Consider the following 26,540-nt stretch of genomic DNA (forward strand, 5'->3'; position numbering starts at 1 on the left):
GTCAGCCAAGCCATTCCCACATTTTTATGTGTTTGATGGCAAAAGAGTTGGGAATCACCAAACCGAGGTGCAGGAACTGTTGTTTCCAGCCATCCTGAACCTAAACCTGGTGACTACACAATGTTGATGATAAGTGCCAGTGGCAGTAGAGTTTTGTTATAACTGAAAACTACTTCTCTGTCCACTAGGACTGTCATCAAACAGCTGCATACAACTGGGCCAAAAGTGCTCCCTGTTGTCTGCAACTAGAGAGCTGCTGAAGCATCAGCTTTGAGAGCCTTCTACAGTCCCTACTTCACCAAGGAAGGTACTGTCAGGGCACCACCAGCCCTGCCTGTCCCTGCCCAGCATTTCCTGGGGCTTCCCCAATGCTGTCCTCATCCCAGGATCCCATTCCAGCCCCCCTGGAGCCCTCAGTCCCTATCCCAGCAACACAGAAACAGGGCCAATCTCAAGTTCCCCTCAGCCCTGCCCGGCCATGGTCCCACGGCACCAGGCAGGTATCCAATGCCCAGAGCTGGGGCTGAGCCCAGAGCCCCTCTCCTGATCCCACCTGCAGACTGACATCTTGGCCTTGCCTGTGTGTGTGTATGGGAGGGAGCTGAGGTTTGTGGCAAATTAAAAGTTAAAATGAGCAGACTAACTAATTACATTTTGAACAGGTTTTGGTTTGGGATTTTTTCCATATGAAATTAGATGAATCATCTCTGAACCATTTTTCTGCTGACAGAAAATGTTGAGAGTTAACACCTATAGCTGGGCCTCAGCAGGAGAAGGGTAAAAAACATGAATCAAACTAAAATTGGAGGATCCAAGCAACTGTATTTTTCAGAATTGCAAATGACTCTCAATTCTCCTATCTCCAAAACAGAGATGGGCTTTACATGGGAAAGTCATGGTAATGTGAAATGCAGTGCAGTTAGGTGTTCATGTGGAAAAGTAATAAGGAAGGGGAGGAATAGGAGAAAGGGTTCAAGAATTATCCTCAGTATGAGTACAAACAGCTGAAGACTGGACCTTTGAAAGGTGCTCTTCCTAGGACTTGTAATGTCATCTGTGGTGGCCACAGCTTTGTCCCCTAGAGCCAGGTCAAATATCACAAAAGGGACATGTGAAAATTGAAAAGCTACCCTGATTTTGCAATTTTGTTAGCTGGCTAGCAGGCACTAAGTTTGGTTTGGATTACTATAGATTTTTGCAAGTTAGTAGGCATTTGTTACTGGGTATAATAATCTGTACTTTCCATGCTGACTGGGAAGCGCTCCAAGGGGCTTTCAGATCTAATCTCTTGCAGTCCAAGCTGGCTCACATTGCTAGCACCTGCAAAAAAAAAATTTGTTCTGTAGGATTTCCTGGCAGATTTTTGTTACTCTACCAGAGATCTCTGTCCGTACTGACAGTGCACGCAGAGACCGACAGCCTGGAACGCGATTGAGATCCTGTTGTTCCTGATTTCACCTCTTTTAAGGTGAGGTAGCAAAGCTGGCTGTAATTGTGACGGTAAATGCATAAGAGGGAGGGAGAATCTTTCCCGGTAAGGATCCTCCCTATCTGTTCATTTTTATGTCTGCATTGCAGGGGTATATGTACTACTTCCGTATGTCTTAAATAAGCTTGACCATGACTAGGGTGATGATCTCTGGTGCACAGCTTCTGGTTTTCGTGCTGCTAATCACACAAGAAACAGCAGGTTTTGGGGGAGGAGGATGAACCATGAACCACAGTCTTTGTATATTTACTACTCAATGAGGTGATGCTGTATTCATATCTCCTTGTAGGCCTTGATTATCCTCTTACATCCTTCCCTTAATAAAAATGACTTGACTGCTTGCGTATAAAAATGGTCATGAGATTATAAAATCTTTTTTAAAATAAGGAAAGGGAATAATGGAATAGACACAGAAGGGGGAAATCAAATAAGTAGGAGCCCTTAAAATAATTACAAAATTTAGCCTCAAGTTGCTCAATTTAACGTTTGATAGAGAATGATAGAGTCAAAAGAGTGAGACAAGGACTACAACAATGTGTTGCAGTGATGCTGTGGCACGTACTGAGAAGCTTTTCCTCTGGAGATGGTTGATGTTGTGGTTGTCACTGATATACAGGATTTAGGCATACAGCTGTGTGCCAGCTGTGTGTATATTAGGAAAACAGTCTTGGTGATATTAAGTTACAGACTCGAGGAAAGTGTGCTATTGTGATGCATTATTACTCTTGTAAGATAAGGTTTGCAGAGAATGGGGGATGTAGAAAGGCTTCTGTCCCAACACAGGCATTGGCATTGGTGGTTGAAGAGTTGGTGAGTATAAAAACCTTCTGCTTAGTCACTGTAATGAGTTTCATTTTTAAAGGACGTCAAGGATTCTGCCAGACCTAGATGGGACAGAGCAGACATACTGATCCACCTGATTGCAGGAAACTTTAGGGGATGTCAACAATTTCACTGTTCAGTTCTTTATGCCCCCTACTACTACATGGCGTAAATGTCATACAGTCAAGATCTCTTGCCTTTGTAAAATTTCCAGTGAACCTTGCTCTATAAGCCATCCCACTTCCAATATGGTTTGAAAACCCAGATCCAGATTTGCTGAATTTGCCATCTTATTGGCACTCTCTGCCTCATCATAGCATCATAATTCCTCAGCTAGGGGACCTCGATGGCAAGGAGGAGTTAGAAAGAAAACATAAGTGGGAGAAAAATGTGTTTATTTTCCTAAAGTCTTTTTTACCATAATTATACAAGAAAATGTCAAAGTGCCTATATGAGGCTTTTTTTTAATCCGACCTTGTGAATTAATTGAAGAGTCTTCCAAAATCTTCAAGAGATTAATTTTACTGTCCTCTAGTGGAATGAAATAGAGGAGTGAGGTGGTATTTTTCCACTCACAGATTTTTCATTTTGTTGAAACAGGGAAGTTGATCATAACTGGTCAGCATCATACCTAAACTATGCAAGTGCAGTTTGTTAACATGAGGTACAAATGCAGCAATCTGACAGTGCTAAACTATTGATGGCCACTAAACTTCAATGTAAACAAATTAGGAAATCCTGACAGACACACAAAACTATACACAAAGTTGTAGCTGGTAAGAATGTGTGTGTGCTAATAGGGTAGTCACTACATTGTGGATAAAGAGCTTTGCATTGCTTTGAGCTGCAGCCAAAGCTTTTATGTACAGAAACTGCTGTGAGGTGATCTGTAACATGGAATAAGAGCAGTGAACAAAAATTGTCATTTTTTCTTTCCAGCTTCAGAGCAAAATACGAATGGAATGATGCATTCACATCTCTTGCAGACTCAAGCTCTGTTAATTTTTTCCCCCGTGTTAATGAGTCATACGAACAGATTTTACAGATTTAGCACTGTGTGCTTTATTTAGAGTGTGGTCTGTTTCTGAGTGCCAGAGACTTACATGCAGCTCTGTGGTCTAAAGCAAAATTATTAATCTTTGGTCTTCATGTCCCAAATTATTCCACTGACGTTAGAGAGCCTTTTGCTATGTTAGCAATAGGAAAGTATTTCAGAGAAAGTGGTCCATTCTGAGGGTGATAAAGTATATGCTGTCTAACACTTCATGCAAAGTCTGGAAAGTCTGGAAACTTTATGTTTGGAAGTACAGGAAAAAATTATCCCTGACTGTTTCACAGAAGGCAGAGGTGTAAATCTCGGTAGAAGCGACAGCACAGCTTTGTGCTACCTCACTCTCTCTGAAACCATTTTATTTTAAAGAATGAGATTCTAACTGTTAGCTTTCTTATCTAATGTAAAAAGGATTCTCTGAAGATTAATACTGAGTTTTCCGACTCACGTTAGCTTTAAACGAGAATTTTTAATTTACAAAGAAAACCAAAACTTTCGCGTTCTCGAGGTCCGTTTGGCGGCAGGACTCGGGATTTCTTGTCCCCTAGCCACCCAAATCCAACTCTTTTCGCGACAAGACACCAACAGACGAAAAACAGCTGCTCCCACGGCCTCACAGATGTAAAAAAAGGACGATTTAATGACAGATAAAGTAGAGAAAACCAATTCTATTTCACCCGAAGAAACACAGGACGGAGCGCGGGGCGCAGAGCGGCGGCGGCGCGGCGCGGGGCGGGGCGGGGCGGACCAATCAGCGCCCGCCGCGCTGCTATAAGAGGGGCGCCGCGGGGCCGCCTCAGCCCAGTGCTCCCCGTTCCGCCGGAATGTCGGAAGTGCCTCCCGTCGTTGCTCCCGTGGCCGCCCCGGCCCCCGCCGCCAAGGCCGCCGCCAAGAAGCCGAAGAAGGCGGCGAGCGGCTCCAAAGCCCGCAAGCCCGCGGGGCCCAGCGTCACCGAGCTGATCACCAAGGCCGTGTCCGCCTCCCAGGAGCGCAAGGGGCTCTCCCTCGCCGCGCTCAAGAAGGCGCTGGCCGCCGGCGGCTACGATGTGGAGAAAAATAATAGCCGCATCAAGCTAGCGCTAAAAACACTTGTCGGCAAGGGTATCCTGGTGCAAACCAGAGGTGTAGGTGCGTCTGGATCTTTCCGCCTCAGCAAGAAACCTGGAGAAGCAAAAAAAGTTCCGAAGAAAAAAACTTCTGCAACCAAGCCCAAAAAGCCGGCGGCTAAGAAGCCTACTACCGCTGCCAAGAAGGCGGTGGCAGCAAAGAAAAGCCCCAAGAAAGTTAAAGTTGCAGCCAAGAAAGCAGCCAAGAGTCCCAAGAAGGTGACAAAGGTTGTCAAACCCAAGAAAGTAGTGGCAGCAGCGAAGAGCCCGGCTAAGGCGAAGGCGGTGAAGCCCAAGGCAGCCAAGCCGAAAGTGGCCAAGGCAAAGAAGGCAGTACCCAAGAAGTAAGCTCCACATGGAAATAACTCCTGCTTCGCATTTAAACCCAACGGCTCTTTTAAGAGCCACCCACATTTTCTAAAGAGGGCTGAAACGCTAAGGCTGCTGCCATTGCGGGGGAAGGTTAAGCGGGGAGGTGTGCGGGAGAACGGCAGTCTGCTGCTGCTGGTGAATGTGCTGTTTCCAGTTCAGGGAACAGCTCCAGGGGCGCTTCAATTGGGAGGGGCAGGGTGGCAGCGTCCTGGAGGCTCCCAAATTGTGCGCAAGGCGCAGGGATTGGGTGCGGAAGGGCTGAGCAGTTTCCCAGGAGCGCTGTCAGCCCCGCCCCAGAGCGAGGTAAGAAGGCACCGTGGGGTGCTGTTGTGGGTGTAAGGAACTGCACGGGGCACTGACATTAAAAGGCCCAAGACGAGCGTTTGTCAGCATTCCTATGGGCTTCTACTACTTCAATGAAGTTCAAGCTCTTTTTCTGAATTTGTGGGTGGCTCTGAAAAGAGCCTTTGGGTTTCCCTTGGTGTAACTTCGCGAACTTTATCCTCCGGTGCTCACTTGGCTTTAGCCTTGTGGCTGTCGGTCTTCTTGGGCAGCAGCACGGCCTGGATGTTGGGCAGCACGCCGCCCTGCGCGATCGTCACCTTGCCCAGCAGCTTGTTGAGCTCCTCGTCGTTGCGGATGGCGAGCTGCAGGTGGCGGGGGATGATGCGCGTCTTCTTGTTGTCGCGGGCCGCGTTGCCCGCCAGCTCCAGGATCTCGGCCGTCAGGTACTCCAGCACGGCCGCCAGGTACACCGGGGCGCCGGCGCCCACGCGCTCCGCGTAGTTGCCCTTGCGCAGCAGCCGGTGCACGCGGCCCACGGGGAACTGCAGCCCGGCCCGCGACGAGCGCGACTTGGCCTTGGCGCGCGCCTTCCCGCCCTGCTTGCCCCGGCCGGACATCGCAGCGATCTCGCAATCGCTCTCAAGCTCCGCAGAGAATGAAAAGTAGTTTCCGACCTCGGGCTTATATGCTTTTTCAGCGAAAGACGCGACTTTGGATTGGCTGAGACCGGGATGCGGCTGAATCAGCCAATGGGTACGCGGATCCAAATTCGACCAATGGCGATGAACGGCGTAAGCTGCCGCTGCAGGAACTTGCCTCAGCCAATAACAGCTCGGGCTGCAGGATACCCTACTTTGCATAACCGCCGTATAAATGCGAGCGCGCGGGCGGGCAGTTCGTTCGCTGGTCTCCAGGTCGTTAGTGTGGTTGGAGTGGTAGATTTGCCTCCATGCCTGAGCCGGCCAAGTCCGCCCCCGCGCCCAAGAAGGGCTCCAAGAAGGCGGTCACCAAGACGCAGAAGAAAGGGGACAAGAAACGGCGTAAGAGCCGCAAGGAGAGCTACTCGATCTACGTGTACAAGGTGCTGAAGCAGGTGCACCCCGACACGGGCATCTCGTCCAAGGCCATGGGCATCATGAACTCCTTCGTCAACGACATCTTCGAGCGCATCGCCGGCGAGGCGTCGCGCCTGGCGCACTACAACAAGCGCTCCACCATCACGTCGCGGGAGATCCAGACGGCCGTGCGGCTGCTGCTGCCCGGCGAGCTGGCCAAGCACGCCGTGTCCGAGGGCACCAAGGCTGTCACCAAGTACACCAGCTCTAAATAAGCTGCTTCTGCATCTTGTTTCCGATAATATCGACCCAAAGGCTCTTTTAAGAGCCACCCACCTTTTCAGTAAAAGAGCTGATGCTGTGGCGAATCCTTACCTCTCCCGCTTTATTTTTCTTATTTGTTTTAGGGGGTGAGGGGAGGGGCGTGAGACAAATGTGTAGGTTACGGTGTAAAAGTACCGTGAGTTTAAAGGAAAGCAGGATGTGCGTTGTTTGCGCTATGCGGATGTGTCCTGCATCTGCTTCAACGGACCCGAGGATGTTCATAATTCGCTTAAAAAGTCGTGGGAGCCCGCTTTTGGTGTATGTACAGTTAGGGGGTGGCCGACTAGACAATTACTAAATGCTGTCGGTGGTCTCAAAACCGCCGAAACAAATGTTCTCCTGACCGGTGGGACGTGCCCTTTCCCTGCTGAGCTACGCTAAGGGACGATGGTGGGAATCGGGGGCATTAAAGCACAGGCGCTTCCAAACCACCCTGGGCTCTTGTTCTTTTCATTTTTTGAGCAGAAGGCTCCGAAGTGGATGCCCGCTCCCCTCCCCCGCAATGTGCGTTCTCGCGGACGACCGAGGGAAGCAAAGAGGAGCGCGTTCTCGCCCCCGCCCTGCGCAGTCCCCGCACAGGTAGCGCCAAGCACAGGCTCCCGGCGTCGTATTTTTCCCGGCTTTCGTCCGCCTCTCTCCCCACCGCCGTTTCCCCGCGCCCCGTAAACTCCGCCGCCGAGCAGCGGACGGGGCCGGGGGCGGGCGGGCAGAGCCGGGGCCGCGCCGCTGCCGCGCTCGGTCCGACCTGAGTGAGGACTGCACGGAGCCTCCCCGGGGGCGGGCCCGGCCGCGCCTCACGCGGCTCTCCACACGCCGCTGATTGGTGGCGCTCGCGGCTCGCAGCCCGCGCGTTCGCTTCACCGGGGCGCGCTCCCCGCGAGACGCGCGGCGCCTCCGCCGGGCCGCGGCAGCAGCCGGGAAAGCCTGGCTTGGCCAGGGAAGTCGGCTGCCGCCTTGCGCCTTCAGCCTTTCGGCCGCGGCCCTGAAACGAACGCGCCTACGGAGCGGGAAAAATCCGAGCGCACTCGGGGAAGGAGGCCGTTAGCGATGGCAGCTTTAGCCAGCGGGCCCGGCGCTGAGCCGAGCGGCTTTGGAAAAAGGAAAGCGAGCCCGAGGCGTGAGCTACAAGACGGCGCTGCACTGCCCGCCTGCGGTGCTGCCGCCCCTCCTTCCGCCTTGCGAACCGCTGGTTGAAGGGGGCAGGGGCGGGGCGAGGCCAGCGCGCGCTTCCCGCCCCGGAGGCGGGGCCTTTCGCCGGGCTCGCGCGAAGGGTCCAATGGGAGCCGGCCGGTGTCTCGCGGGCGGCCAATCGGCGCGGGCGGCGGGCTATAAATAGTCGGCGGCTGGGAGCCGCTGGTGCAGTGCGGGCCGTGGTGGTTGTGCGTTGCTTGTGCGTGTGTTGGTGCTGAGCGATGGCGCGCACGAAGCAGACGGCGCGTAAGTCGACGGGCGGCAAGGCGCCCCGCAAGCAGCTGGCCACCAAGGCGGCCCGCAAGAGCGCGCCGGCCACGGGCGGCGTCAAGAAGCCGCACCGCTACCGGCCCGGCACGGTGGCGCTGCGCGAGATCCGGCGCTACCAGAAGTCCACGGAGCTGCTGATCCGCAAGCTGCCCTTCCAGCGCCTGGTGCGCGAGATCGCGCAGGACTTCAAGACCGACCTGCGCTTCCAGAGCTCGGCCGTGATGGCGCTGCAGGAGGCCAGCGAGGCCTACCTGGTGGGGCTCTTCGAGGACACCAACCTGTGCGCCATCCACGCCAAGCGCGTCACCATCATGCCCAAGGACATCCAGCTGGCCCGCCGCATCCGCGGCGAGCGCGCTTAAGTCTCCTGCTGTAGCCTTTTGGCGGCCAAGCACGGAGGCAAGTTATAGAAACCCAAAGGCTCTTTTAAGAGCCACTACAACTACAGTTAAAAGACCTGAAGTGCTGTTGTGGAATGAATGCGTTGTTATTGGGTGGGAGAGACCACTAAGGCGTGTTTATATATAGAAGCATTGAGTTCGGTAGACGCATCTCCTGATTTGCAGGAGCTTTTAACGTAGAGTCAGTGACTCTTAGACCCCCTTATATGCTGCACGCTAAGCTGTAGCGTTGCTCTGGAACGTCATTACATTAAAACTTGTTTTAAAAGGCATATTAGCATTTATTAATGCTTAGGAAGTGTGAAAAATGAGATTCACTATAAAATTTTAAGAGATGTTTAATAAAAGGGACAATTAGGAGACAACAGCAAAACCGGTAGGACGGCCTGGTGCTTTGGCAGAGATCGAAAGGCACACCTCTATATCCAAAAGATTGTCTTTAAAAGTACATCTCTTATTGCATATTCGTCACAATCATGCATGATTCATAAATGTTTGGAGTTTCTGTGTATCATCCCGTCACCCACATCTTCCTCCTTGGCCCCATTCCGTCTCTGCCTCCTCCATAAATTCTTCTCTGGTTTCTGATTTTTCTTCTGTGATAAGATACTCCAGGAATGTGAAGACTTTTTCCATTTATCCTTTTTAAATTAACTACATAAACAATAAACATTCCATATCATGTATTACATTAGAGAACCTAGGTAAAGTTTTTCTAACATTAAGGAACATGTAAAAAGCCAACATTGCAATTCAGTCATAATAATTACGTACCATGCGAAAAGCCAACACCACAGTACATTTATAACACGAAAGCAGACTAAAACCAAGTAATGCCAAAGAACGGTGAGTCTGGAGCGGCCGCACCTTTGATACATAAAGAAAAATCCAATATATATTTACAATAAACGGTCTAACAGTTCTTACACGTAACATGGCCTACTTTATTAATTAACTCACCTTGTATCTCTTATCACTCCCTCACCCTTCACATCACATTAAATGATGCTCATCTTAAGGCAGTGCAACAGCTCTTTCAATTGATCACGTAGTGGCTCTTAAAAGAGCCTTTGGGTCTACGTGGGCTGCGGCAGGAGACTTATGCACGCTCGCCGCGGATGCGGCGGGCCAGCTGGATGTCCTTGGGCATGATGGTGACGCGCTTGGCGTGGATGGCGCACAGGTTGGTGTCCTCGAAGAGCCCCACCAGGTAGGCCTCGCTGGCCTCCTGCAGCGCCATCACGGCCGAGCTCTGGAAGCGCAGGTCGGTCTTGAAGTCCTGCGCGATCTCGCGCACCAGGCGCTGGAAGGGCAGCTTGCGGATCAGCAGCTCCGTGGACTTCTGGTAGCGCCGGATCTCGCGCAGCGCCACCGTGCCGGGCCGGTAGCGGTGCGGCTTCTTGACGCCGCCCGTGGCCGGCGCGCTCTTGCGGGCCGCCTTGGTGGCCAGCTGCTTGCGGGGCGCCTTGCCGCCCGTCGACTTACGCGCCGTCTGCTTCGTGCGCGCCATCGCTCAGCACCAACACACGCACAAGCAACGCACAACCACCACGGCCCGCACTGCACCAGCGGCTCCCAGCCGCCGACTATTTATAGCCCGCCGCCCGCGCCGATTGGCCGCCCGCGAGACACCGGCCGGCTCCCATTGGACCCTTCGCGCGAGCCCGGCGAAAGGCCCCGCCTCCGGGGCGGGAAGCGCGCGCTGGCCTCGCCCCGCCCCTGCCCCCTTCAACCAGCGGTTCGCAAGGCGGAAGGAGGGGCGGCAGCACCGCAGGCGGGCAGTGCAGCGCCGTCTTGTAGCTCACGCCTCGGGCTCGCTTTCCTTTTTCCAAAGCCGCTCGGCTCAGCGCCGGGCCCGCTGGCTAAAGCTGCCATCGCTAACGGCCTCCTTCCCCGAGTGCGCTCGGATTTTTCCCGCTCCGTAGGCGCGTTCGTTTCAGGGCCGCGGCCGAAAGGCTGAAGGCGCAAGGCGGCAGCCGACTTCCCTGGCCAAGCCAGGCTTTCCCGGCTGCTGCCGCGGCCCGGCGGAGGCGCCGCGCGTCTCGCGGGGAGCGCGCCCCGGTGAAGCGAACGCGCGGGCTGCGAGCCGCGAGCGCCACCAATCAGCGGCGTGTGGAGAGCCGCGTGAGGCGCGGCCGGGCCCGCCCCCGGGGAGGCTCCGTGCAGTCCTCACTCAGGTCGGACCGAGCGCGGCAGCGGCGCGGCCCCGGCTCTGCCCGCCCGCCCCCGGCCCCGTCCGCTGCTCGGCGGCGGAGTTTACGGGGCGCGGGGAAACGGCGGTGGGGAGAGAGGCGGACGAAAGCCGGGAAAAATACGACGCCGGGAGCCTGTGCTTGGCGCTACCTGTGCGGGGACTGCGCAGGGCGGGGGCGAGAACGCGCTCCTCTTTGCTTCCCTCGGTCGTCCGCGAGAACGCACATTGCGGGGGAGGGGAGCGGGCATCCACTTCGGAGCCTTCTGCTCAAAAAATGAAAAGAACAAGAGCCCAGGGTGGTTTGGAAGCGCCTGTGCTTTAATGCCCCCGATTCCCACCATCGTCCCTTAGCGTAGCTCAGCAGGGAAAGGGCACGTCCCACCGGTCAGGAGAACATTTGTTTCGGCGGTTTTGAGACCACCGACAGCATTTAGTAATTGTCTAGTCGGCCACCCCCTAACTGTACATACACCAAAAGCGGGCTCCCACGACTTTTTAAGCGAATTATGAACATCCTCGGGTCCGTTGAAGCAGATGCAGGACACATCCGCATAGCGCAAACAACGCACATCCTGCTTTCCTTTAAACTCACGGTACTTTTACACCGTAACCTACACATTTGTCTCACGCCCCTCCCCTCACCCCCTAAAACAAATAAGAAAAATAAAGCGGGAGAGGTAAGGATTCGCCACAGCATCAGCTCTTTTACTGAAAAGGTGGGTGGCTCTTAAAAGAGCCTTTGGGTCGATATTATCGGAAACAAGATGCAGAAGCAGCTTATTTAGAGCTGGTGTACTTGGTGACAGCCTTGGTGCCCTCGGACACGGCGTGCTTGGCCAGCTCGCCGGGCAGCAGCAGCCGCACGGCCGTCTGGATCTCCCGCGACGTGATGGTGGAGCGCTTGTTGTAGTGCGCCAGGCGCGACGCCTCGCCGGCGATGCGCTCGAAGATGTCGTTGACGAAGGAGTTCATGATGCCCATGGCCTTGGACGAGATGCCCGTGTCGGGGTGCACCTGCTTCAGCACCTTGTACACGTAGATCGAGTAGCTCTCCTTGCGGCTCTTCTTGCGCTTCTTGTCTCCTTTCTTTTGGGTCTTGGTGACCGCCTTCTTGGAGCCCTTCTTGGGCGCGGGGGCAGATTTAGCTGGCTCAGGCATGGCTGCAAGCACAGCTTCTCCCTCACTCTCCCTAAGCAGCTACTACCTCCGCAGAACGCCGATACGGGACTAGGGCTCGGGAACCGCCTTTATAGCGGCGCCGCGGAAATCGCCGCATCGCCATTGGCCCGGCATCATCTCTGCTCTCGGCGCCGAGCGTCCCTATTGGACGCGTCTCGATTCGCCTTGTCATTGGCTGTCGGAACAATTCCTCTCGCAGCCAATCGGAAGAGGCGCTGCCGCTCCGCTCGGGTGGTATATAAGGCACGGGGCGCGTAGCGCTCGCTGTTCCTTTGCCTCTCAGGACGCTGTTGTGGTTTGTGCGCTGCTGCTGTTGCTGAATCGCTGCGATGTCCGGCCGGGGCAAGCAGGGCGGGAAGGCGCGCGCCAAGGCCAAGTCGCGCTCGTCGCGGGCCGGGCTGCAGTTCCCCGTGGGCCGCGTGCACCGGCTGCTGCGCAAGGGCAACTACGCGGAGCGCGTGGGCGCCGGCGCCCCGGTGTACCTGGCGGCCGTGCTGGAGTACCTGACGGCCGAGATCCTGGAGCTGGCGGGCAACGCGGCCCGCGACAACAAGAAGACGCGCATCATCCCCCGCCACCTGCAGCTCGCCATCCGCAACGACGAGGAGCTCAACAAGCTGCTGGGCAAGGTGACGATCGCGCAGGGCGGCGTGCTGCCCAACATCCAGGCCGTGCTGCTGCCCAAGAAGACCGACAGCCACAAGGCTAAAGCCAAGTGAGCACCGGAGGACAAAGTTCGCGAAGTTACACCAAGGGAAACCCAAAGGCTCTTTTCAGAGCCACCCACAAATTCAGAAAAAGAGCTTGAACTTCATTGAAGTAGTAGAAGCCCATAGGAGTGCTGACAAACGCTCGTCTTGGGCCTTTTAATGTCAGTGCCCCGTGCAGTTCCTTACACCCACAACAGCACCCCACGGTGCCTTCTTACCTCGCTCTGGGGCGGGGCTGACAGCGCTCCTGGGAAACTGCTCAGCCCTTCCGCACCCAATCCCTGCGCCTTGCGCACAATTTGGGAGCCTCCAGGACGCTGCCACCCTGCCCCTCCCAATTGAAGCGCCCCTGGAGCTGTTCCCTGAACTGGAAACAGCACATTCACCAGCAGCAGCAGACTGCCGTTCTCCCGCACATCTCCCCGCTTAACCTTCCCCCGCACTGGCAGCAGCCTTAGCGTTTCAGCCCTCTTTAGAAAATGTGGGTGGCTCTTAAAAGAGCCGTTGGGTTTAAATGTAAAGACTTTCCGCCCCTAATCGGCTTACTTCTTCTTGGGTGCTGCCTTCTTTGCCTTGGCCACTTTAGCCTTTGCAGCTTTCGGCTTGGCCGCCTTGGGCTTCACCGCCTTCGCCTTAGCAGGGCTCTTCGTTGCTGCCGCCGCTTTTTTGGGCTTAGCAGCCTTTGTCACCTTCTTGGGACTCTTAACTGCTTTCTTGGCGGCCGGCTTTTTAGGTTTCTTGGGGCTCTTCGCTGTCACTACCTTCTTGGGCTTCTTGGCGGCGCTGGCGGGCTTCTTAGCCGCCGGCTTCTTGGGCTTGGCTGCAACAGTTTTCTTCTTGGGAGCTTTTTCCTTCGCTTCTCCAGGTTTCTTGCTGAGGCGGAAGGAGCCGGAGGCGCCGGTGCCCTTGGTCTGCACCAGGGTGCCCTTGCTGACGAGGCTCTTGAGCCCCAGCTTGATGCGGCTGTTGTTCTTCTCCACATCGTAGCCGCCGGCGGCCAGCGCCTTCTTGAGCGCGGCGAGGGAGAGCCCCTTGCGCTCCTTGGAGGCGGACACGGCCTTGGTGATCAGCTCGGTGACGCTGGGCCCCGCGGGCTTGCGGGCTTTGGAGCCGCTCGCCGCCTTCTTCGGCTTCTTGGCGGCGGCCTTGGCGGCGGGGGCCGGGGCGGCGGGCGCTGCCTCAGCGGCGGGGGCGGGAGCGGCCTCGGACATCGCGGTGCTGTGCGAGTGCGACTGCGGCAGCCCCGCGGGCGCCCCTTTTATAGCAGCGCGGCGGGCGCTGATTGGTCCGCTCCCGAGCCCGCCCCGCCCCCTGCCCTGCTCCCTGCCGCCCGCCTTGTGTTTCTTCCCTCTCACAAAAATGCTTTTTTCTTAAAAAGCATTGGACCGCGGCACCCCGTTTCTTGGCATTCTTGCTGAGGACAGAGAATAGTTTTGGCTTGCGACGTTTCTTTCAACCGAGACCTGAAATGAATTTCAGGCGAGTCAGTAATCCCCGAGTTTGGGGATTGCACGCAGAGCTGGACCGTATGATTTTAATTTCTCCTTTTGAATTAAAACTTTGCTTTTGACACCACTGGCTCAGTGACACCGGATATATGTTTCTGAGAGGGTTTTTCATCAAGGTCCTGCAAAATGGGGGTAATCTCGAGACCTTATCTTATCGTAAATTAGCTTTGAAAAGATGCAAATAACACAAGGTAGTCACTCGGCTCTGTATCTGGGTTATGAGTTGTTTTCCATAACACGTCTTCATTTCTTCAAAATAATGAAACCTTTGGACACAGTGCCCTATTTAGGTCTAGTCGGAGTTGATAAAAAGTAAAAGAAAGACATTTTTCACCAGAAACATTAGCCCAAAAAGCAGCTCTCTTAAATAATCAGCTATCTTTAAAATCCCATAGAAACATACAGAAGTTGCTTCTCTGTTGCCCTGAGTTTTCTGCGTCCTTGTATTAATATTTTAATGAACTATATTCCCATGTTTTTTCCAAAATACTTCTTTTTGTGATGCACAGTAGATAAACCCATTCATTTGTATGTTCTTATTTTAAGGTAGTATTTATTTTTGCACATACCTTGACAATTATAATCGAGGAATTTTGTCAGCCACAATCAGCAATTTTACAGAAAGAAAAACAAAATAAAGTCAAAATAGAGTGTGCATGTTTTCATTATGTAAAACAGACGTAAAGCTGCCGGCATTTCTCTAATAAAATAATATCATTCAAGTCACTTAATCAAACAATTTTCTCCTCAGGACTGCTGAGAGAAGGAAGGGCATGGCTTTTTCCAATGCATGAATATTGTGATGTGGGATAAATTGAATATACATAAAAATGATTTTTTTCTTGTGATGAGTTGGATAGCAACTGGATGGTCATGCTTGAACATTTGTAGTACACTGTGGGAAAGAATAGGAGACCCAGGGGACTGATTCATACGATTGCAAACGCAGTTATTTGGCTTCTTTCACTACGTCTTTGGGCAATACAATATCGTACACTGTCTTGTGAAGTTTTGATGATGGTGTGGTCAGTTTTAAGAACTTGTCAGTGGTACTAGATTATCTTGATTGGGGTGTACTTAAAGACTGTCAAGAGATGTGGTGGCATTTCAGAGAGGCTTTTTTCTAGGGAAGACGACCATCAGAGTAACATCATGTGAGAGAGGACAAAAACAGAAGATGATGTGGATTTGGTTGTGTCCTGATGCTAACATTTTGTGGTACTTTCACCTGCTGAATCCACTGTGAATTTTGGGTTGTGAACTACATTGTCACAGAACTGAATCTCTTGGGAAGGATACATATCCCCGGGGAGAAATTTCTGGGTGATAATTCTGTAGCATACATATTTCCTTCAAATTCTGTATCTTAATCCATTTTAATCACTCAGAGTCACTAGTACCTTTACCTTTAGATTCTTTTGAACCTTTGCAAATGCATTTTCCTGGGTTTAGGCTAGGCCTCTATCCTTCTTCCAAACACCTGATGTAGCAGCACTGTCCTGAAGAATTCTATGTGCTTTCCTAAAAGCTCCTTTTCCTGGTCCTCCAAAATTTTGGCCACCTATATGGACTTTTTAAATTTTGTTTTTCACAACCATAGACAGTTAGCTTTAGGCTGAACAAAGAAGGATATGGAAAGAGATCTTGCAAAGGTTTTCAGGTGGAGGAGGGAAGGAGAAAGAAGTTTAATTCCTTTAATTTAATGGGTGAACTTATTTAAAAATAAATTCATTGCTTCAAATATTATTGTAAAGAAAAAAGATCTTAACTTTTTTCCCCTATGAATATGAATATTTGATATGAAGCTTTGTACAATGATGTAGTCAGTAAAAACAAAATTACTTCTGTCTTCTACTTTTCCCTTTAAAAAAGTAGTCAAGCTAACAGAACATTTATTAAATACCACTTTGCCTTGGGATGATAGGTTGAAGGATCAGGAGCACAGGCAGTGATTTCCTTGATCCTTCTGGTAACGGAACACATATTAAATACAGTGGACAGAGATATTTGGAAGTGGTTGACCAGAAGGAAGCTTTCTCCTCCTTCTGAAAACTTAGCAAGTTGAACTGGCACCTTCCAGAACAGGTATGAGGCCCTGGAAGCAGAAGGCCAGACAACTGATGAGATGAGCCCTTCTGGGACAGAGGGGCCTCCTAAACCAACACCATCTGTACCCCGCATCAAGACCTCCCCTGTTAAGAGGAAAAGACGGGTAATTGTAATCAGAGACTCTTCTACAGGGAACCAAGGGCCCGATGTGTTGGCCAGACTGGTTCTCACACATCAGGCACAAAGAGTTAAAATAACTGGGGTAACATCAGGCTGGTGACCTGTCAGGCCTCCATCCTCACGCAGTTTTCTTCAACATCTTCATTAACCACTTGGATGCAGGGCTCGAAGGAATACTAAATTTGCCAATGACAGTAAGCTGGGAAAAGCTCTCAACTCCCTTGAGCACAGAGAGGCCCTGCAGAGAGACCTCAACAAATTAGAGATGGGCAATCACCAAGCACACAAAGTTTAACAAGGGCAAGTGCTAGAATCTGCACCTGAGACAGGGCAATCCTGGTTGTGTGTACAGACTGAGGAATGAGAGGCAGGAAAGCAGTGCCATGGAAAGGCACCTGGGGGCCGTGGTCAATGGCAAGTTGAACATGAGCCAGCAGTGCCCTGGCAGCCAGGAGGGCCAAGAGTGTCCTGGGGGGCATCAGGCACAGCATCGCCACCGGGCAAGGGAGGAGATTGTCCCACTCTGCTCTGCACTGGGGTGGCCTCACCTTGAGTGCTGGGGGCAGTTTTGGTGCCACAATATGAAAAAGGCATTAAGTGATTAGACAGCATCTGAAGAAGGGCCACAAGGATGATGAGGGCCTTGAGGGGAAGGGGTATGAGGGGTGGCTGAGGTCATTTGGTCCATTCAGCCTGGAGAAGAGGAGACTGAGGGGAGACCTCATTGCAGTCTGCAGCTTCCTCAGGAGGGGAAGAGGCAGGCACTGATCTCTTCATTCCTGTGACCAGCGGCAGGACTCAAGGAAATGCCACGAAGCTGAGTCAGGGCAGATTTAGGTTGGATATCAGGAAAAGGTTTTTCACCTAGCAGGTGTTTGGGCACTGGAACAAGCCCCCCAGGGAAATGGTCACAGCACCAGCCTGACAGAGCTCAAGAAGCATTTGGACAATGGTCTCAGGCACATGGTGTGACTCTTGGGGTGTCCTGCACAGGGCCAGAACTTGGACTTGATGGTGCTGATGGCTCCCATCCAACTCAGCATATTTTGTGATGTTATGATTCTATGAAATTTTTCCAAAGTTCAGTCAAGGACCCGCTTTTCTCCTGTTCTGGTATGGATGCATGCTTTCAGGAAGGTCCTTCCTATGAGCCCATGTGACTTGGTGCACTATGGAATCATAGCACAATTTGTGTTGGAAGGCTCCTTCAAAGATTATCTAGACCAACTTCATTGTCATGGGCAAGGACATCTTTCATTAGACCAGGTTGCTCAAAGACTTATCCCACCTGGATTTGAAATCTTCCACTGAAGGCATCAAGAACTGCTCTTGGCAACTTGTTCCAGCATGTCCCACCACCATCGTAATGAAAAATTTCTTCCTTGGAACCTATCTAAATCCACCTTCTTTTGCTTTTGAAACCTTGCCCCTTGCCCTGTCACTACAGGCCCTGGTGAAAAGTCTTTCTCGGTCTTTCTTATAAGTGCTCTTCTTATTTTGAAAGACCATGCTGAGGTCTGCCCAGAGACTTGTCTTCTCCAGGCCAAACAACCATTGCATTTCTTTCATGGGAGAGGTGTTCTAGCTCCGTGATCATTTTCATGGCCCTACTCTGGACCTCCTCCAAGTCATTCTTGTACTGGGGGCCCCAGTGGTAGATGCAGTACTCCAGCTGAGGTCTCATTAGAGTGGAGTGAATGAAGAGAGCCGCCTCCCTCAACCTGCTAGCTGTACTTTTTTTTATGCAGCCAAGGATACAGCTGGTTTTCTGAGCTGCAAATGCACATTGCCGCCTCAGGTCCAAATTTTCATCCACCCATATCTCCAAGTCTTTCTGCGCAGGGCTGCTTACAATCAGCTCATCCTGCAGTCTGTACTGATATTTGGAATGGCCCTGACCTGGGTGCAGGGCCGTGCATTTGACCTTGTTGAACTTCATGAGGTTCACATGGGTCCACTCCTGTAGTGGTTTTGATTCAAAATATCCATTATTTACTTATTTTTCTTCTGTGAGATAAGAATTAGGAGAAAAGCAAAGCAGGCACAAACCTTAAACAGTTGCAGTACAATGAAAGAGCTTTATTACTAACAGAATTAAAAGTAAAGAGAAAACAACAAAACAAAATTAAAGTAAATTCCCCCCCCCCCCCCCCCTTTCCAGCACTTCTCTCCTTTTATCCAGCTCACACAAGGGATAACAGAACATGGGATGTTAGTCAGTGTTGCAGTTCTTGAAAAGTCTTTCTCTTATGCTTAAGGAAGAAAAGGTTTTCCTTCAGTTGCACGTGGTTCCCAAACTGCCACTAACAGCACACCCGCCCGGAAACAAACAGTCTGCTGTGTGTAGAACATCTCTCCCATGAAGAATTTCACAGTTCTTTCATACTACAAAACATGGGCCATCACATGGGGTTATTCATCTTTTTAAGGATAAGTTATTTTGGCCTGCACACAGAGGCTTTTCTTCGCCACAAGTCTCTAACAGCCTCTCACTACTTCTATATAGCCTGGCATAGGCACTCTTCACAAACTTCATAGGCACACGAGGATACTCCATCCCCCCATGTTCTTCAAATGGATTAAAGAGACAAACAGTTTGTGGTATTACAGTTTCTTACCACGGCATGCAAGAAGGTTTCTTTTAAGCTGCGCGCCAGAATCGCGGCACCGCCCTCTTTTCTCCTGTCGCCATTTCCAGCTCCGTCCCACGTGACTCACTTCTCTTTCTCTCTGACTCTGAAACCGCCATGTTGAAGGGTGTTCTTGTTCGGGCTTTACGGTGGGGAAAGCCTCGCTCCCTTTGTGCTGCTGGCTGCACGGTGTCCTCTTCAGTTCAGCATGAAGTGTGCTGGCTGCAGACAGGAGGCTCCGCCGGCTCCCGCTGGCTCCGCCGGCTCCGCATGGAGAGGAGAGGGACCCGCCTGTCCCCAGAAGCCGCGTTGGATGGGTTTAGCTGTGAGCAGTCCATGGCTGGTTTGAGCTGCCTGCGGCTCTGGGACAGTCCCCCCCAGCGACCCAGGGTCCGTGCCGTGGCGCTGAGAAAGGGGGAAAGGGGCAGTGGCCCCGGCCCGGCCCAGCGGGGCCGGGAGGCTCGGAGCCCCCCCACCTTCCAGCAGGCGAGCTCCAACCAAAAAGGGGAAGTCCCGCCTTTCTGTGCGGTTTAAATATGTAAATTGTGAGAAGCGTAATTGGTCTTAAAGACTGTCCATCAACTCAGGGTCAACCCAACACATTCCACCCCTCGCTTCTTAAAATTTACATATCCAAAAGTTACTTAAAATAGCAAAACCAGAGCTAAAAGAAAACAAATTCCATAAACCTCCACCCCTAGAATTTTTACCACTACTACAAAGCAAATTTCTTCTATTATTCTACTTAATGTTATAACTTTCTACTTGCTCTGCTTATTATTTTCTCCTAATTAATCTTCATCTCACAGCGCTCATTAATTGCCCGCATTCTCCACCATTGATGTAGCGGGTTGAGTTCGAAACCGGGCAGAAACACCAATTAAATGTAGTGGTTTTGATTCAAAATATCCATTATTTACTTATTTTTCTTCTGTGAGATAAGAATTAGGAGAAAAGCAAAGCAGGCACAAACCTTAAACAGTTGCAGTACAATGAAAGAGCTTTATTACTAACAGAATTAAAAGTAAAGAGAAAACAACGAAACAAAATTAAAGTAAATTCCCCCCCCCCCCCCCCTTTCCAGCACTTCTCTCCTTTTATCCAGCTCACACAAGGGATAACAGAACATGGGATGTTAGTCAGTGTTGCAGTTCTTGAAAAGTCTTTCTCTTATGCTTAAGGAAGAAAAGGTTTTCCTTCAGTTGCACGTGGTTCCCAAACTGCCACCAACAGCACACCCGCCCGGAAACAAACAGTCTGCTGTGTGTAGAACATCTCTCCCATGAAGAATTTCACAGTTCTTTCATACTACAAAACATGGGCCATCACATGGGGTTATTCATCTTTTTAAGGATAAGTTATTTTGGCCTGCACACAGAGGCTTTTCTTTGCCACAAGTCTCTAACAGCCTCTCACTACTTCTATATAGCCTGGCATAGGCACTCTTCACAAACTTCATAGGCACACGAGGATACTCCATCCCCCCATGTTCTTCAAATGGATTAAAGAGACAAACAGTTTGTGGTATTACGGTTTCTTACCACGGCATGCAAGAAGGTTTCTTTTAAGCTGCGCGCCAGAATCGCGGCACCGCCCTCTTCTCTCCTGTCGCCATTTCCAGCTCCGTCCCACGTGACTCACTTCTCTTTCTCTCTGACTCTGAAACCGCCATGTTGAAGGGTGTTCTTGTTCGGGCTTTACGGTGGGGAAAGCCTCGCTCCCTTTGTGCTGCTGGCTGCACGGTGTCCTCTTCAGTTCAGCATGAAGTGTGCTGGCTGCAGACAGGAGGCTTCGCCGGCTCCCGCTGGCTCCGCCGGCTCCGCATGGAGAGGAGAGGGACCCGCCTGTCCCCAGAAGCCGCGTTGGATGGGTTTAGCTGTGAGCAGTCCATGGCTGGTTTGAGCTGCCTGCGGCTCTGGGACAGTCCCCCCCAGCGACCCAGGGTCCGTGCCGTGGTGCTGAGAAAGGGGGAAAAGGGGCAGTGGCCCCGGCCCGGCCCAGCGGGGCCGTGAGGCTCGGAGCCCCCCCACCTTCCAGCAGGCGAGCTCCGACCAAAAAAGGGGAAGTCCCGCCTTTCTGTGCGGTTTAAATATGTAAATTGTGAGAAGCGTAATTGGTCTTAAAGACTGTCCATCAACTCAGGGTCAACCCAACACAACTCCTCAAGCCTGCCAAGGTCCCTCTGCATGGTATCCCTTCTCTCCAGTGAATCAATGGCACCCCTGACCATGGTGTCATCCGCAAACGTGCTGAGGGTGCACTCGATCCCACTATGGTAATGATGAAAATATTAAACAATATCTGTATTGCAACTATATCTGCTAATTCCCTGAGGACCCTGGGATGAATCCCCTTAGGTGCCATGGATCTGTGCATATTCAGGTTCCTCAGACGGTCTTGAACCTGATCTTCTCTTACAATAGGAGGGACTTTGTTCCCCCAGTCTATGCCTTGAGTTTCATGGACTTCGGAGATGGCAAAGAGAGACTGCCAGTGAAAACCGAGGTAAACAAATTCTTGGGTATCTCAGTCTTCTCTATGCCAGTAGTCACTAAATATCCTGTCTTTTTATTAGGGGGCACATTTTATTTAGTCCTCCTTTTCTGATCAGTGTTCCTACAGAAGCCCTCCATTATTCTTCACATCCCTTGCCACATTCAGTTCCAAATGTACTTTAGCTTTTCTGACTCCATCCCTACACACCTGGACAGCACCCTATATTCTTCCCAGGATATGTGTCCCTGCTTCCACTGCCTGTGCATTTATTTCTTGCACTTCAGTTCGACCAGAAGGTCGTACTCAGCCATATTGGTCTTCCACCTTCCTGGCCTGCTTTCTCACATGTGGGAATCAAGTGCACCTGCTCCACAAGACAAATGCCCTTAAATAGCTTTCAGGCCTGTCCTGCTCCTTTATCCCTGAGGGCAGTTTTCCAGGGGTTTCCATCCCCTATTTTTCTCAAGCAACAGAATGTTTTCTAAATTAAGGATCTTTATGGTTTGTCTGGCTGATATCCCTCAAATTTGTGATAGGTCTGGGCTTAGGCAGCAGCCCAGGTTACCACTGTTCTTGACATCTTCAATTAGTTAATTTTTGTTGTCAAGAACAGGTCAAGTAGTGCTTCTCCTCTGGCTGGACTTCCTTTTACCTGGATTAAAAAATTATCCTCAACAGGCTCTAGGAGTCTCCTGGATAGCTCACAGCTTTCTGTGACATCTTCCACCAGATATCAGGTTGACTGATGTTCCCCAACAGGAGCGTGTGAATATGATGGCACCTGCAGTTGAAGAAAGGAGCTTCATCGACATCCTCCTCCTTTTGATTGGGTGGGCTGTGGTAAGTACCAGCCGTGAGGTTTCCTTTGTTGGCTTGGCCTCTAATTTTTTACCCAGAAGCTCTCAACTGTCCATCACTGTTTTTCTAAGACAGTTCTGTGCAATCAATCCACTTTTTTTTTTTTTTAACATAGAGGACAACCTGCCCCACCCTTCTTTCCTGACCCCTCTGAACAGTTTGTAGCCATCAATTTCAGCACTTCACTCTTGTGATTAATGTCACTGAGTGCACTATGATTGTGACTGACTTTCAGTGTTTGCTCAGGAGGATATCTGGAGACGTCCATCTCACAGATGCAGCTGAGGAGGCAGGACTGCAGCCTATATATGCATACTTCAAACAGGGTGATTGAGTCATGCATTAAGCCTGTAGCTGCAGAGCCCCATTAACATGTTTTGCACCTGGGCCTGCCTAAGGCTGCACAGTAACTTCAACATTTTCTCAAGCCCTTCCTGATGCTTGTGCTACTGAGCAGTCATACTTCGTGTGTGTTGTGCAGACAAATTAATTCTGACTTATGGGTGCTCCTGGTACAAAAAAGCCCATAACTAAAGTCACAGAGTGACTCAAGGCAACTCAAATCTGCCCTTGATGTAATTGCAGACTTTGGATGATTTGAAAGACATCTTTTGTCCATGCATGATGGATTTCATTTAAAAACATATTTATCATGATATTCTAAACCATAGCACATCCTTACATGAGTAAGAAAACTTCATGTCTTAATAGGGAAGAACTTATAATTACATACTGTTCAGTTTACAGCAAAGGACTCTTCCCTATGACAAAAATTTTTGTATTAATAGAGATTTAAAGGCCCCAGATAAAAGAGGAATCTCTTAAAATAAAAAAATTTGTGACCTGAGTTATTGTAGGCATTAGGCAGCGAAATTTAGGTATTACAAGGGGACCCACAGACACAGCTTGCTTTTTTTTTTTAAATTAATTTCTTACAAACATACTCAGATTTTTTTAAGCAGTTTCATTTTGGTTCAAAGCAAGAGAGAAATAGTTCCTTGATTGTTCCAGACTACAAAGTTTTTGATAACTTCTGAGCTCAGTTAAGGGATAACTCCAAGAATCAGTTCAGAACAATCAAACAGTCAAATTACTATGCGTCTTTTTAATATTTAATATTTCAATGTGATATAAATATTATATGTATGAAAGTGCTACTGTGCTGGATTAATTAATTTATGTTTGTGTATCAGTGATTTAATCAGAAGTCACGTGAAGGTGACATTTCCTTTGCTGGTGCACACCTCATGCATGTTACTTGGGACTTGTCTGGACTGCTGCTGCTTGCTCTGTGCTTTAGGAAAGAGCAGCTCTTTCCCGCTGAGGGAAGGATGCAGCCCTCTCTTTCCTAGGTCATCCTCTCCACAAACATCCTCAGCAAAGGTGACTGCAGAACACATGGGTGAGATCTAATTCCCATTTCAAGATGGTAAGAAAAACATTTCTGTTTTGACTTCTGCCTGGTTTCTGCAGCTGTCTGACTCTCAGTTGTCAGGGTGAAGTGAAAAGTTACAAGTGGAATACCTTTTTGCAGAACTGCACTGTCCTGTACCATCTCCTACAAGCCACAAGCATTACAGGCAGAGACTGAGGGGCTGAGTCACTTCTTAGCTGTCTGGTGCCTTGGCTCAGAAGACCTGCAAGTGATGGTGGAAGGAAAAACTACAAGGATGGGAAGAGGCCAATTAACCGCAGTAATTTAAATGTGGAAGCCATCTGAGATACTCTTACTCCTTGTAGGTTATGATAAATGAGCATCAGAGCATTGCAGGTGAGCACTGAGAAGAAAGCTGAGACACTGGAAAGCTGATATCCATGGGTTCTTCCCAGATATTTTGAGGTTGGGAAGATCTATGCATTCCAAAATGAGCTTGTAGTCCTTCCTTTTCAGGAAGTCATAGTGGGTTTTTACCCAGGAGCCACTTTGGTTGTTTCCTACAGTTCCTAACTGCTGTTTCCTTTTACTCCTTCTTCAATAAAAGAAACCCCAAGCATTACAGGCCTTGCAGATTGTTCTGGAAGCCTCTCTGCATGCAGCCCCAGTATTCACAGAAAAACCAAATTTCATTCACAGAATGAGATCAGCAAAATCAGTGGGATGTAACTATGACATACCTAAATTTCAATGATTCTTTCTCTTAACCTAGCCCATGAGAACACTTGCTGCCCCATCTTTTGGTAGGATCACTGCAGGGCAAAGTGTGGGGCAATCACCAGCATCTACTTCCCTACAGGATGCTGCCAACTATCACTTGGACATACAGATGCTTGAGGCGGCTCAGCTTTGATTCACTGCTCCCCCTGAGATGTCTTTATCTCCTCAAGATATGATCCATTTGCCTCTTATCTCTCTCCTTTGTCCATCTCACCCAGATAACTTGAAGCAAGGTAGTGAGAGGGTTTATTACTCTGTTTAGCTGGACAAAGAAATGGCCTGTCCTGTCTAGTGCTTTAGAATACCCATCCTAAGCTTCTCTTCTCTGTTTAGGTTGACCATAATGATGTCCAGCACATTCCTTGGCTGAATTGCTACAGCTCAAAAACACGTTTCAGTGCCATAAATCAGGCATGTGGACATTTGATGCAGCAGGGAAGAGGTGGATGCTACATGTTTGGTAACAACGGCCATTGCTCATATGCTGTCAGGAAGAAAGAGTCCTTCTCTGAGAGGGCGAGTGGGAATGAGAAATTGTGGGTATGTAGTAACTTCCAGGGAAAAACAAACAGGAGGCACCTCCAGATGAGTGAGGTGGTTAGGAAGAATGACAGAAGGAGTAGAGGAAGAGAAGGGAACAGGCAGATCAGGCTGATAGCCATTATTACTGATACCTGTGATACTTTGAAGCCAGTGTTTGTAGAAGCAGACGTAATGCTGAACAGTGTCAGCAATATGTCATAGAACCACAAACTGGGAAAGGTTGGAAGGGACCACAGTGTGTCAGCTGGTCCAACCTCCCTGCTCAAGCAGGGTAATCCTGGTACACGTTGCACAGGATTGTGTCCAGGTGGTTCTTGAATATCTCCAGTGAGGGACACTCCACAACCTCTCTGGGCAGTCTGTTCCAGTGTGTTTTCCGCCACACAGTAAAGTTATTCTTCGTTATATTCAGGTGAAATTTCCTGTGCATCAGTTTCTGCCTCTTGTTCACCACTTGGCACCACTGAGAAGAGCCTGGCTCCATCCTCTAGGCACACTCCCTTCTGAAAGCTACATACATTAATAAGGTCCCCTCTCAGTCATCTTTATGCAACTCAAGGGGAGCCTGATATTTTCCCGGTATCAGATATTTGAGAAAGTGATGGCATGTTGAGCTGGAAAAAGTGATCTGTGTGGGATCATGATAATGTTTCAGGAAATGTTTGGAAGTGGCTGAATTTTTATTTCATTCCTCAATATCTCTGCTATCATCACTAATAGACTTGAAGAGGACAGATGTGTAAGTTATGGCTATTTGAAAGGGGAGAAGACTTTATGTTAAGTCTAATTTAGCTTCATTAAGTACATTCTTAGGTGAACAAATGAGTTCAGCAAGGTTTGGGGGGAGCAGCAGGAGTGGGCTGTCCTCCTGAAAGGTGGTTGAGCTGAAAGACAAAGGGGACAGCGGGGCAGGAAGGGCCATTCTGTGGCCAAGGACACAGCCGTGCAGCACCTGCACATGGTGAGTGGGGCACGGATCGTGACAGTGTCTGGGGACAGCCACACTGTCCTGGATCACTGAGCAAGTCTGTTGGGATGAGGCTGGCATGAGGCTGAGCTGGGAAAGTGGAGCCGGTGGAGTTAGAGATGCACAGGCACAACATGGAAGGTAAAACCTGAGACTGAATGCTACCCCAAAGTCAAGGTGTTAAAACCGGCAGGTGGAGTGCAAGACCTTGAGAAAACTTGAAAAACAGGTAACCTTCAAGTCTGGCAAAGGAAAAGGGAGAAAGACTGTCCAACCAACAGGAAGTATGTTTCCCTCTCGGGAAATGAGTCCTCTTGGATACCGAAGTACAAGCAGAACTGCAATGAAATCTGCCTGTACGTTGTTACTGTGATGAGTAAAGCGGTTTTGCTCTGCACTGTCGGCCCAGGGTTGGATTTTCCATCATGTGGAACCGGTGATGGGGACCAGCTTCCCTTTCAAATGTCATGCTGTGTTCAGGGAATCAGTTCTTCCATAAATCTGAAAGCACAGAAAAAGTTAGGAGAGGAACAGACACATCAAATATCTCTGTGGGCTGCTCCTGCGGGAAAGACAGTACCTTACAAGAACAAAAGGGTGTTAAAATCCCTGTCTTAAATGTGCAAATGTTTTTCTTTGTCTTTGCCGTTCCCATTTCCTTGTTATCAGGTTTGAACATCCACCCTGAACAACGTGTTCAGCTTA

General features: G+C 50.2%; 7 protein-coding genes across 7 annotated transcripts; 3 read left to right on the top strand and 4 right to left on the bottom strand.

Moving 5' to 3' along the window:
- Window positions 1-3,811: 3,811 nt before the first annotated feature.
- LOC116442612 (histone H2A-IV-like) lies at window positions 3,812-5,767 on the bottom strand. Its single transcript, XM_032105773.1, has 2 exons — window positions 5,357-5,767; window positions 3,812-4,523 (listed from the first exon to the last, which is right to left on the bottom strand). The coding sequence occupies exons 1-2, from the start codon at window positions 5,740-5,742 to the stop codon at window positions 4,442-4,444; spliced, it is 468 nt and encodes a 155-aa protein (XP_031961664.1). The 5' UTR covers window positions 5,743-5,767; the 3' UTR covers window positions 3,812-4,441.
- A 65-nt stretch (window positions 5,768-5,832) lies between these two features.
- On the top strand, window positions 5,833-6,554 carry LOC116442603 (histone H2B 5). Its single transcript, XM_032105765.1, has one exon. It carries the CDS (start codon window positions 6,075-6,077, stop codon window positions 6,453-6,455), a length of 381 nt encoding a protein of 126 aa, XP_031961656.1. The 5' UTR covers window positions 5,833-6,074; the 3' UTR covers window positions 6,456-6,554.
- Window positions 6,555-7,784: 1,230 nt separating this feature from the next.
- Window positions 7,785-8,640, top strand: LOC116442586 (histone H3). Its single transcript, XM_032105748.1, has one exon. The coding sequence runs from the start codon at window positions 7,917-7,919 to the stop codon at window positions 8,325-8,327; it is 411 nt and encodes a 136-aa protein (XP_031961639.1). The 5' UTR covers window positions 7,785-7,916; the 3' UTR covers window positions 8,328-8,640.
- LOC116442585 (histone H3) lies at window positions 8,624-10,009 on the bottom strand. Its single transcript, XM_032105747.1, has one exon. It carries the CDS (start codon window positions 9,874-9,876, stop codon window positions 9,466-9,468), a length of 411 nt encoding a protein of 136 aa, XP_031961638.1. The 5' UTR covers window positions 9,877-10,009; the 3' UTR covers window positions 8,624-9,465.
- Window positions 10,010-11,238: 1,229 nt separating this feature from the next.
- LOC116442613 (histone H2B 1/2/3/4/6) lies at window positions 11,239-11,755 on the bottom strand. The gene has a single exon (XM_032105775.1). The coding sequence runs from the start codon at window positions 11,716-11,718 to the stop codon at window positions 11,338-11,340; it is 381 nt and encodes a 126-aa protein (XP_031961666.1). The 5' UTR covers window positions 11,719-11,755; the 3' UTR covers window positions 11,239-11,337.
- Window positions 11,756-12,030: 275 nt separating this feature from the next.
- LOC116442596 (histone H2A-IV) lies at window positions 12,031-12,588 on the top strand. The gene has a single exon (XM_032105758.1). The coding sequence runs from the start codon at window positions 12,069-12,071 to the stop codon at window positions 12,456-12,458; it is 390 nt and encodes a 129-aa protein (XP_031961649.1). The 5' UTR covers window positions 12,031-12,068; the 3' UTR covers window positions 12,459-12,588.
- Window positions 12,589-12,946: 358 nt separating this feature from the next.
- On the bottom strand, window positions 12,947-13,675 carry LOC116442578 (histone H1.11L-like). Its single transcript, XM_032105741.1, has one exon. It carries the CDS (start codon window positions 13,658-13,660, stop codon window positions 12,992-12,994), a length of 669 nt encoding a protein of 222 aa, XP_031961632.1. The 5' UTR covers window positions 13,661-13,675; the 3' UTR covers window positions 12,947-12,991.
- Window positions 13,676-26,540: the final 12,865 nt, after the last annotated feature.

The sequence above is a fragment of the Corvus moneduloides genome, chromosome 4 (assembly GCF_009650955.1).
Source record: "Corvus moneduloides isolate bCorMon1 chromosome 4, bCorMon1.pri, whole genome shotgun sequence".
NCBI classification, from domain to species: Eukaryota; Metazoa; Chordata; class Aves; order Passeriformes; family Corvidae; genus Corvus; species Corvus moneduloides.

Bases quoted from the DNA above. Each gene is read 5' to 3' on its own strand.
- LOC116442578 (XM_032105741.1), bottom strand. From the start codon at position 13,660: ATGTCCGAGGCCGCTCCCGCCCCCGCCGCTGAGGCAGCGCCCGCCGCC.
- LOC116442612 (XM_032105773.1), bottom strand. From the start codon at position 5,742: ATGTCCGGCCGGGGCAAGCAGGGCGGGAAGGCGCGCGCCAAGGCCAAG. The intron at 4,524-5,356 runs GTGAGCACCGGA...TTGCTTCTCCAG, and splicing joins AGCCACAAGGCTAAAGCCAA to GTTTCTTGCTGAGGCGGAAA.
- LOC116442586 (XM_032105748.1), top strand. From the start codon at position 7,917: ATGGCGCGCACGAAGCAGACGGCGCGTAAGTCGACGGGCGGCAAGGCG.
- LOC116442613 (XM_032105775.1), bottom strand. From the start codon at position 11,718: ATGCCTGAGCCAGCTAAATCTGCCCCCGCGCCCAAGAAGGGCTCCAAG.
- LOC116442603 (XM_032105765.1), top strand. From the start codon at position 6,075: ATGCCTGAGCCGGCCAAGTCCGCCCCCGCGCCCAAGAAGGGCTCCAAG.
- LOC116442596 (XM_032105758.1), top strand. From the start codon at position 12,069: ATGTCCGGCCGGGGCAAGCAGGGCGGGAAGGCGCGCGCCAAGGCCAAG.
- LOC116442585 (XM_032105747.1), bottom strand. From the start codon at position 9,876: ATGGCGCGCACGAAGCAGACGGCGCGTAAGTCGACGGGCGGCAAGGCG.